Genomic DNA, 12,009 nt, shown 5'->3' with positions numbered 1-12,009 from the left:
AAACCAGTGACTGGATTGCACACTCAATCAAACTTTGATGTTAAAAGAGAATAAAAGCAGTTGTAATAATAGTAAAAAGCAAAGCAATGTATAAATGGATGGAGCTCCTTTTAGGTCATCAATGAGGGGCGTTCTATGAAGGTCACATATTCTGTAAAATACACTTTACCATGTTTCTCTAACTCTAATATGCGTCCCTGGCTTGTCTACAAACCCCCTAATTGTGAGAAAAGTCCATCCTTTCAGTCTTTTCTCTGCTCCACTTTTCAGAACATGTGTGCTCAAACAGGCTGTTTGGAGATTTTCCCTTCATGACATCACAAAGGGCAGTAGCCCCTCCCCCAGGTGGGTGACACTCCCACAGCTAGGTGTTTGTTCTGCCCTCTGAGTCTGCCTTCTCACCGTAAACAATAGGACATGGAGCAAGAAAGCCCAAACCACCCAAGCTCTTCCAGAGAGGGGGCGTGGTCAGACACAGCTCATTTACATTTAAAGGTACAGACACAGAAACAGCCTGTTCTGAGCAGGGCTGAAATAGAGGGGTTTATAGGCATGATCAAATACAGGATCAGAGTGGATTTAGAAGAAGAAACGTCAGACATGTTTTGGGGAGCTCTGAGACTTATTTACACTGGTTGAAAAGGAAGATAATATTTGACCTTTAAGCCTTGTCTTGACTGGTATTGTGACTCTGGCCATGTTGATTTTTTGTTTGAGCTGGAAATAAAAATACTTGAACTTGATTATTGTGCTAGAGAGGTTTTCACAATGGCAAGGTTTTAAAAGCTAAATAGTCTGTGCCCTCTAATTCTTTAGTGGAATAACTTCTTAATCTGTGTGTTGAATAAATAAGATGTGTGGTTGCAGCTGACAGAAGTGGTTTCTTCTGTCACTTGTGAAAAGCTGCTGACTTGGCCGCACACTCTCTCACATCCAAAGCAGAGAGCGCAAGAGGTGAAGGACACAACCCGGTACCTTTCAATGGGGGGGTCTCCTCATGACTATGGCCTGTTGTCTTCTCTGCAGGTAATAAAACAACAAGCCTTACTCACAGGACAGACAGAAAAATAAATGTATGAAAACACCAATCAAGCTATCAAGCTGTGGGCACAGACAATGTTTAGTAGTGCTAGCATATAAAAAAAGAACTTTACACAATGACTGTGTCACACTACTCACTATATAGTGATTTAACGTTTTCTAATAGTGTTTGAAGTTTGTGTGAGCATTATCATACCCTATATAGTGGACTCATTGTTTTCCCACAATGCATTGTGAAAAGGAGTGTATAACTACACTTGCACTATCCACACAGTATATACCATCATGCATTGTGGTTCAAAGCTTTGACGAGTGGAAAGCAGTGTTTGATTTGAGGAGGGAGCTCTCTCTTTGAGTCGGTCGTGTCCTTGGTGTTTCTCTTAGATGCTTTTTGTTTCATTCTTTTGTTTGCCTCTTTGTCGACAGCAGAGGACTTAAAGAATTACCACGGACGACCTCGTCCTCTTTGGGCATTTAAAGTAAATATATGGGTTCTGTTTCCTCAGACCTCTATGATCTGTGTTACACATGGATTAGTTAGCAGAATAGTGAGGTCCTACCTTTGTGTGGTGAGACCAAAAAGACCAAATGAAGTCCCTTAAGTCTGAGTTACAGGAGCTGCCCCCTGATCCATCTTTGTTCTGGTCTGAATTGAGTTGAACTCCTATAGACAGTCAGATGGCGGACTCCCTGCAGAATCAGAGTCCTTTATACCAGGCAGAAAGATAAAGCCGCGTGTACTTTACTGCAAAGAAAGCAATGGTATAATTTATCAGCTTTTTGAAAAACTTCCATGGATAAATCAGAGGCTCTGCTTTATTTATTTTTACTTCACCGCGCTCTCCACTCTCTGCTGATTTCCAACAACAAGGTCACAAACACTCTGGTCATTCTTTCGCTCTTCAGCCGCTTTTATCTTTCGACAACTTCCTCACAGGAGGTTGCAAATCAGGATGCCAGATAACACGATGACATTTCCAAAAAAATCACACCACAAGAGGCACGTAAAAGAAAGATACATCAGGAGAGAATTTACAGAAAGAAAGTAAGGACTGATTTAGAGTAGAGGCGCTCAGTTTAAAGGCTCCCAGGCTTAGTGGGTCTAAAGTAATCCAACAGGATTTAAGTTAAGGTACCGGATCAAATTGTAACATTTCTTAGGTCTATACTACTGAACGTATGTTAACGGGTTATATTGAATTCTATGATGCCAAAGAACAAAGGGGCTGCCGATGAAAATTTGCCTTTCAGCTAACTCGGGTACATTTACATCCGTCTGAATGTAGATTAATGTAAACTGTCCCTCTTCAAATAAATAGAAAACCTCTGCATGTGTTGTTCAAAACTTTAGAGTAGGAGTAAAATTACTTATAGATCCAAAAAATCAGGATCACTCTGATCCCAGCAGACTGGATTACAGGGGGAAAAGTGAAAGAAAACTCTTCAATTTGTGGGGCTAAAGTTGATATTTGAAGACATTTTTATTATATATTTTGCCCCAGGATGCTGCATCACTTCAGGGACCAAGTAGATGAGGTTCATGTTGAGTTGTAATAAGAGGTTTTTGTCCTTTTTAAATATTTACAACACAGCATCAATTTCTAATATTAAATATCTTGTTTAAAGCAGCTGTGAGGATTGTTCAGTCTGTGTGTGTTTTGGCGCCCCCTTTGGACAAAGTATGTAGTGTAAAGTCCCCTTTAAAGCATTCATTAAAAGTCTATACCCGGATCAGTTTGATCAAACGGAATGAAAGTGAGCTGGATCATGTGATCCTCTGTGGATTTATTTTTTATTTTTACCAGATGAAACTTTTTGAACAAACTGGTCGAACATGTCCTGATGTTGAAATTAAAACCTAGATGAGCTCTTCATCTCAGAACAAGGACTTTCTCTTGTCCCATCAAACCCTAAAATCGAGTCCGTCCTGTGGACTCTTTATTTGACTTTGACTTTGATGAAAATGCATCTCATTTACATTTTTATAGTTCCTGACCTTTCAGAAATGTTGCATGAAATTCTCCTGACAGCAGAATGAAAACAGAGCTAATGTCTCTCTCTCTCTCTCTCTCTCTCTCTCTCTCTCTCTCTCTCTCTCTCTCTCGCTCCATCCACATTGACATTATGCATCTGCAGATAGAAGTTGGTAATGTTCTGAAAGTAGTGTCTGTGTTGAAGTGTTGGAGTGCAGGCTGCAGTTTGAAAGCCTGAGATGAGAGTACATTCAGTCGTTCTATTTGTGAGAGAAAAGAGAGTGAGAAATGCACGTAGGATGGCAAACAGAGAAAAACCGGTAGAAACATGAATCTGTATGGACATTGGGTTTTTCGGCTCATGTGGATGAAAGACAACAACTCCCAGAATGCACAGCTCCGCAGGCCACTCCATCAGCCTCAACTGCTTGTCCCTATATTGCGGCTCGTAGAGATAGCCACGAACATCCGATTCAAGCACAAGACGGACTCTGCTTTTAGATTCTGGGAGTGAGGTCCCACCCACTAATCTGTAATAGGTCTGCAGCATCAGTGGGTCTCCCCCTGTGGGCGGGTTGAAACATTAGGAACTAGCGATGTAGTTTCACCCCCTCCAACCAAAGCAGCGTTCAATGACGCAAAATCACGATTTTTGCTTCATCGGAGGCTCCTTTTCAGACAAGAAATACGGAGCTTTCCCGTCTCAGGGGGAAATGAGGGCGGGATGCACGACCATTCAAAAATACTACCAGGTTTTTAATGATCCCTTTAAATATAAAAGAGCATATTTTGTTCACTTATAAAGCAGTTATCACTGGTAAATGGACTTCAGCTTGTATAGCACTTTTCTAGTCTTCTGACTACTCAAAGTGCTTTTACACCGCAGGTCACACCTACACATTCACACACTGATGGTAGAGGCCGCTGTGTAAAGTGACCATCAGGAGTAACTAATCCCATTCATACGCTGACGACGAAGCGGAGCAATTCAGGGTTAAGTGCCTTGCCCAAGGACACTTTGGACATGTGGCAGCTGGAGCTGGGGATTGAACACCCAACCTTCCAGTTGGGAGAGGGCCGACTCTACCCACAGAGCCACAGCCGCCTATAGAGATCCCTCAGAGACAAACAAACACGGATTAGTGTAAGAAAATGTTGAATTTTTGGCTCCATTTGAAAAAGGCAGCAGGCCGTGTGTCAGACAGAAAATGTTGTACGTGGTAATTAGTTTGGATTCTCGGATGAAAGAATGCATCACATGCAGCGCCAGTGTTCTCTCTTCTGAAACTAATCAGACAGATTTACACGCACGCTCCGCCCGCTGTCAGCTCGTCGACAATAAAACATCCAGCCTGGAACGTCTGATCTGTCTGAGCGCGGTAAAGACAGCAGAGATAACGGGCCCGTCAGCACGCACAGAGACACTCAGGAGGGTAACAAGCACAAATACAATGTGTTTTATTAAACCTGCAGCACAAAGTCAATCTTTAAGATATCATGTTTCACTCACAGTAAAGTGATATGTCTGCATCTTCATGCTGATTATTCCTCGGAATAATTTGTTTTCAGCCTTGTGGGCTTTGTTAGCTAATCTCTCAGGATTATGAATAAGAAGAGGAAGATTAAACATCAAATGAACATACGTTTACTACAAAAGAAGACTGCATTCACTTGAGAGAGAAATAATCTGCTCTCTTTTCTTAATTTAAGAGATAGTTATCTCTTAATAACAAGAAAAGGTTTTTGCTGCGTCATCCTCTATCCATGAAGGCAGCGGTGAGCGTTAGACAGCTTCCAGTCAACACTTCCTCTTCTGTGCAGCTTTTACATCTGAAACGCAAACAATTGAATATTTTTCAGTACTTAATTCCTAAAATACGGTGGCCGGTAAATGCAAGCCAGAATTACAAAGTGTGAAACAAATTTTGCAAAGCTTGAGACAAATGTACATTTTGGTGAACAGATTTACAAGATGCAAAACTCTTACCAGCGCAGAGACAAATTTACACTTCTGCCGGTCCCCAAACAGATTTACAAACCTCAGAATTTATCCAGATAAGAAATGTACAAAATGTCTGAAGTGACCCGGAAGTGATTGAGTGAGCCGTCAGTTAATTTGTTATGACAGAAATACTGTTTGTTAACTTTCTTGAGTGGATTCCACAAAACAGACAAAACATGATTCAATCACCATAAACATTTTGCACAGTCTTTACGCCAAAACAAACTTAATTGATGGCTCACTCAATCACCTCAAGGTCAAAGTCAATTCTGCTGAAAACTGTGAAATCTATCATCAAGGTCATCAAGGACTCAGTGTGTAGTTTCTGTGGAGCTGTGGTGTAAATAATAATAACTAGGAATGAACTTAAAGCCCTCACGCCTCACCTGTATCCTTGGTAACCGAAGAAACAGCCATCCGAAACACACGACCGGACTGAGAAATAAATAAGAACGTGATCTCCTGTGAGAGCTGCTTCTTCTTTTCTTCTGCTTTTTTTGATCTGTGTTTCGTGGAACATCACTATGAGTCAATGTATGTGTGGAAAGACTGGAGTTAAGACCCTCAACAGAGAGCAACTGAACTGAACACACCGCACTGCAGTGTGGGTTTGTCTGACATGTTGTTCATCTTTTTATGTTTCAACGCCTCTTTAGATACTGTGCGGCGTGTCTTGTTTCCGCTCGTCTCGTGTTTCCTGTAGGTTTTTGATCCCATCGTGTTGCGCCACAGCAAAACTATTTTAAATGTTTTAGCATCAGTAGAAGCTCATCTAAACTTAACAATCAGCGCTGCACTTCCCTGGGTCCACAGCAATACACTCGCCAAGCCTGAACATCAGATCATTCATATGTTAAGACCGTGACATAATGTGTTCAGTGTCATATTTGGGTGTGTGTTATATAGTTCACTCTGGGATTAAGAGCTGCTGCTCATTTATCTTTTTTAAACACACCGTTACATCAGACAGTCTGCTGCTGGGTGCACTTTTTATTTCTCTGCTGTGAACCTACCTCATGTGTCTATTTGTTAGCTTCCTGTAGAGACGCGTTGATGTGAGGTAATAGGTCTGCATCAACCTGAGGGTGCAAAAGAGAAATAGATCACACACACACACACACACACACACACACACACACACACACACACACACACACACACACACACACACACACACACTTTATTCATGCCCGTCCGTAGTGTGTGGGAGGAGGAGAGGGAGCAGAGTCAGGCCAACATGTCTTCAGGTCATTCAGTGGCCCCAGTGGCTATTTGTCTTAAGAACTCTGCTACGAGCTAGCACAAGCTACATATACAGTAAATAAGACAAAAAGCTAGCCCTAACCTGAAGTGTGAAAGTAGACAAAGGACTTTGACAGAAAGGACTCGTTCTCCTGACAGGGAAAACTTAAGCTGGATCAGCTCACCTACGAGCCGGGCCGCTGGCGTTGTGGAGCGCAACGAGCCCAGGCTTCATCTATGAGTTCAGTTTTTATTTTAGTTGGCTCTCAAAAGAAGATAAATCTATCTATCTATTTGGTCGGCTGTCAACTCCGGTAGCATCTCCAAGTTGTAGGCATCCATACGGGTTGTCTCTCAGCTGCTGGCTTCATCGGAGTCTTGTGACGTCATTTATAGCGCCCTCTGCTGGTGAAAGAGAACTGCTTGTGTAATACAATGAAACTCAAATGAAACGAAAGTTGACCGGTGAAATTATCTAGTGATATCGGCGCATATCGGTGATAAAAATAGCCAATCCTGATAGTCACTTAATATGCTAATATCGGCCGATATTATCGGCTAGCTGATAAATTGTTCGGGCTCTAATCTACAAGGCTGCCTCTGATCTCTATACACAGATTCTGCACATGAATCAAAGGACAAGACTTTTGGTGTCAAAAGAGTTCCTGTTTCTGTTTTTAATAAGAGTCATGCCTGAGTAGTTATGCAATACTGAAAATCCTATACAGCAATTTTGATTTATGTCTGTGAACAGATATCATCTTAAAATCTCACCATAGACACTGACTGTGCACTCCAACTTACGTATCATGTCTCAAGTTGGTAGTTGTTTAAAATGTGAACCTTGGTTTGAACATCTCACAGAAATAATCGCCTGCTTCACCTTCACTCTCAGAGAAACATTCTGTCTTTTTGATATATTGGTTTGTTCATGGATTGTCCTGCCCTTTAAAGAAAAGGTGTGAAATAATGAACTTCACATGGAACTACACACGGAAACTACTCATAACCACCACAAAGAAATTCTATTCCTGCTGTATCAGATTGGAAAATGTGTGTTATAAAGTGTGTGTGTGTGTGTGTGCTTTTGTCCAGGCCTCAGGGTGTTCGTATGATGTCCAAACACACGGGCGAGCAGCTGTCCAGCACCACCGTCAGCGAGGCCTCCACTGCCATCACCTCGTCCACGGTGGACACGACGCCTGCCTCCAAGGTAAGTCTGTTTATCTCTCTGTGTGTCTGTGTGACTTTGTGTGATGTATGTGTATATTAATAAATTCAGTTTAGTTTTCTGCTCCATGTCGTCACTGCAGTACTGCACTCAGTGTTCTGGTGGTTTCTCTATCCAGCTCTATATTAAATTGTGTTTTTCATACAAATCAATGTTAGAATTTTATCTACTAACAATCAGAGATAAGTAGACGAGTTTGGCTCGCTTGCAATCTAATGTTCAATTAAATTAAGTTCTCTAGTATTCTTTTCACAGGCAGCTCCCTCAGCAGCTGCAGCTTCAAATCAACGCCAGATGAAGGTTTTCACACCGGTTGATTTTGGCAGATTCCGATTTGGGACGTTTTTTGATTTTGATTTTTTAGTATTTCTATGTTTGGCTGCTCGTTGCTTGTTTGACATTGTGCTGATGTCTGTCTCGGTCAGGACACTCTTTTAAATAAGATATTTTTAATCTCCACGAGTTAAAAAAAAAACTGTCCCATGAAGTTCCTACATTTTCATACAGAATGTGAAAATAGAGATCAAAGGGAAGCTAGGGACTGTAAAATGTTTGAGTTCCTCAGGATTACAAAGGTTAGAGCCATCTCTGTGTCGAGAGAATAATGACAGAAAGAAAATCACCGTAGCCGTGCTTGAGCTGAAGAAGAAGAAGAAGAAGAAGAAGAAGAAGAAGAAGAAGAAGAAGAAGAAGAAGAAGAAGAAGAAGAAGAAGAAGAAGAAGAAGAAGAAGAAGAAGAAGAAGAAGAAGAAGAAGAAGAAGATAAAAAGTACCCTCCTTTAATGCTAAATCAATTTCAAAGTCAATCCTGACGTTTATAATTCTCATCAGATCACAAGTTTCTTTCTTAAATAATGCTGTCAAAGCTGACGGCCTGTGATAGTTATGGAAACCTTTTTGCTCTGCCTGTTAAAGAGCAGAAACATCTTTATAATCCTCCATTTTTCTTCCATGAACAAATAGCCCTGTTTCTCAGTGAACAAATACTCAAACCTAAACTGCAGTGACTACAGGACTGACAGTCCTCCCATCACTCCTTCTGTTTGCTAGTAATCTCAGCGCCTTTCCTTATGAGCCACAGCACATTCAGACATAATCAGACTGCTCTGACAGTCTCTCTGTCCCACAGCTGACAGCTGCAGTGACCATCAGACTCTGGGGACTGTGGGAAATCAAGCCGGAGGCATTTAGGACAGCAAACACCGTCACTTTTGAACACTTCATCATTTATTTCTGCAGTTTTATAACCTCTATATGCTAACATGTTTCCCCTCTTGTCCTTTTTCCCATGTGCAGATTATTTATTGCATAAAATCGAGGTACAGTAGTAGTTATATTAAGATGTTCTAAAGCTGCCAGTAACTGACCTGGTTCGCCGTGTGCTGCAGAAATGCAACAATGAGGCTTATTTGCTTGATAAAGTAAAAGGTGGGAAACCGGTAGGGTGTTTGTCAGTGTGTACGCCCCATGTATGGAGGCTACAGTCCTCCAAGGAAGCAGCCTGGGTTTGAATCCGACCTGTGGCTCCTTTCCTGCGTGTCATCCCCCACTCTCTCTCTCTTCCTGATTTCTGACTCTATCCATTGTCCTGTCTCTAAAATAACGGAATAAAAAGCCCCGAAATAAACCTTAAAACAAGGTGTAGAGTTGTCTGTGAATGTAACAAGTTCTTGTTTGATTAAAGTCTGGTTCAGAGCTCGGCTCGTAGATCTGATCTAATTACAGCTGAGTCCTTCCTGTCTTTTATGCAGGAAGTGGTATAGCAATAACAGAGCAGGCTGTGTTGACTTCTCCTTCATTTAATGAACTCATTAACTCTTCTTTCTTTCAGGCACTTAACCTTAACACTCCATCTTCATTACTAATCCTTAGGTAAAGGATTTTCAATTATTGCATTTAATTAAAAATGGAATAATATTTTATGATATCTAATGCCCTGCATAAACAGCCTGTCTTACATCTTTAAATAAAGTACAAGTGCAATCATTTATCTGCCTGGTCTGCACATGTCTTCACAGCTGTTGGATGGATTAATAGAGAATTTGGTGCAAATATTCTTTCTACCATCTGATCAATAATTTGGTTGATGATCAAAAACTTGCACTCATTGCTGTCTTAACAAGACCCAAAGTTAATCCATCATGAGCACTTAGCAACATTTAGCAAAGTTACAGGGGCAAGAAAAAAGACGTCCTTTCAAGATGAACAGCAATTTACCAAAAATACGCCGGGCTTGAAAAATGGGATGGGGGTGATGGGATAGGATGCAGGAAGAAGGATAGGAACAAAAGGGTTCAGGTAGGAAGTCCACCAACGATCCAGAGGAACCTACGAGACATGAGAGCTCAGGAGCTCCCAGGAAAAGATGTGGTTAGTAAGTAAAGATAGTGACTATCAAAACTGTCAAGTTTCTGTAGCCTCAGCTGTACTTTGTGTTTAGAGCGTGTCAAAAAGTAAATGTTGGTACATGACCTTCCTTAAGATAAAATGCTCAACATGAACATGGTTAATTGTAAGCATGTTGCATGCTGTTATTCTACATCCTCACTGAGACTCCAGCAAGTCGCGTTGTATGTTTAAAGATTTATTTTTGGGGCTTTTTATGCCTTTAGTCTAGAGATAGGACAGTGGATAGAGCCAGAAACCGTGGGGAGAGAGAGAGAGTGGGGATCGACATGCGGGGAACGTGCCACAGGTCAGACCTTTAACCTGGGCCGCCCGCTTTGAAGCACTAAGCCTCTGTACACCGCCCGCTTTGAAGCACTAAGCCTCTGTACACAGAGCGCACACACTATCCGCAAGGCTGTCGGCGCCCCAATGTTGAATCTTTAATCATGGAAAATAGATTTGAGTTGAGTTGAGGTTTCATCACTTGTGTCATGAATAGAGAAAATGACCCATAGTAACCAAGACAGTCTCTCTTTTAAAAAAAATGTTTAGATATAAAGTTGGAGATTTTATTAGGGGGCCTAATGGGGAATGACTCACCATTGGAGCCAGCCTCAAGAGGCCACTTGATGAACTGCATATTTTTTATACTTCTTGCATTGGCTTCATTTCTCGCTTCTGAGGTTGCTGCTTGGGTTGATCCATCCTGGAGATCTTCATGCTGAATTCTTGTATACTGTTCATGTGGAACTTGCTCTACAAAACTGCTCATATCTACCTTCGAATAGAAACCCACACTCACACTAACGTGGACTGATTGGAGACGTGTGAAGAATAACAATAAAACTCTTCTTTTGGCACCTCCACTCTTCACTTTTCCCCTTGTGCCTGCTTTTCCTTCAAACTTTGATGCAAGCATTGTGCCGTTTCTGCCATAATAATGGAATTCATTGAAGTAGTTCTAATAAGATTCAACTTAGTTTCCAAATGCAGAACTCCAAATACATTTCTCTGTGATCTGTTTTAGGAAGAAGTGAGGCTTCATTAATCCCTGAGGAGGAATCCAATTTGATCACTCTGTTATTTTTGAACATGCTGTACCCTTTAGACGTCCGTTAATCGATGTTAGAGTTAGAGAGCTGGACATGGACGAGAGCTCAGAGCAGTTGTGGATCTGTTGCCTCGCTGAAAGACACCCAGGAAGTGAACTAGAACCGGTGAGGGATTGATACGATTACTTGAGTGCAGAGGCAGACAACAGGCAGTCTTGCCTCACTTTAATTCTGATTTAATGCTGAATTTCAATAGTTAGTCGCAATTATTCGCATGTTTAAAATTCCATTATTTTGCATTTCAAAACAGTTTTTGTGATGCTTTTATTTTGAATTTTTGTACTGTCTTCAGCTAAGGGTACTTCACTTTGGATGCAAACCTGCTTTTACTTTGAAAGTTCGATGGTCATGACGTTAACTTAACCATGAGGAACTCCATACGGATTGAAAATGTTTGATGTCACATGGTGCGTATTTGACTTGTCCTCTGAGCTATTGGGGAGTTTTCTTAAGTGGAAAGAGCCATTCCAAGGCGCAGTGATTTCATCCATTTCCATCAGCAGCTACAAGAGGACGCTGTGGTAGCTTACGTATGGTGCGCCTAAAGGACAAAATAGATTAGTGTGATTAAAATGTTGCATTAATTCCAGACCTTAATCACAGCATCGGATGAACGCGTTGATGCTGACCGCCCTACATACATACCCCCCCCCCCCCCAAAATGTATGCCCTGTGTAAGGCGTACATTTTGTTCAACATAAAGAGGTCCATCGGAATTTTAAATTCTCTCTTTCCGTCTTGTGTTTTCATTTTTCTCCCTGTCACTTGTCTTTCTCTCTGTCTATATCTCTCACTCTTTTTCACTCACACACACACACATCCGCAGCTCCGCAGTGGCGTGAAATCTCATCCTGCCCCATCAACAGGTGCCTCGGGACTGAGATTGAGCATGTGTCATGGGGTGCGGTACGGAGATGACAGGGCATCCATCACGACGGCCCGTCACTGTTTCCACACCCGTCTCCCCCCCCCCCCCGTCCCCCCCCCCCCCCCCCCCCGGCCGGCAGCCCTCCCAGGTGC

The 12,009-nt window shown here is 41.9% G+C and overlaps 1 protein-coding gene across 14 annotated transcripts in view; it reads left to right on the top strand.

Annotated features, from left to right (window-relative positions):
* Window positions 1–12,009, top strand: part of plekha7a (pleckstrin homology domain containing, family A member 7a) — a 161,645-nt gene that overhangs the window by 98,096 nt on the left and 51,540 nt on the right. For all 14 annotated transcript variants that reach the window (XM_029277827.2, XM_065956888.1, XM_065956896.1 and 11 more), the window contains one exon: window positions 7,354–7,471. In XM_029277827.2, the coding sequence (XP_029133660.1) occupies window positions 7,354–7,471 (118 nt within the window). The remainder of the gene's footprint in view (window positions 1–7,353; window positions 7,472–12,009) is intronic.

Source organism: Labrus bergylta, chromosome 7 (assembly GCF_963930695.1).
Source record: "Labrus bergylta chromosome 7, fLabBer1.1, whole genome shotgun sequence".
Lineage (NCBI taxonomy): Eukaryota > Metazoa > Chordata > Actinopteri > Labriformes > Labridae > Labrus > Labrus bergylta.
Note: the sequence above shows the minus strand (reverse complement) of the source record. Positions and strands in the feature narration are given on the sequence as shown.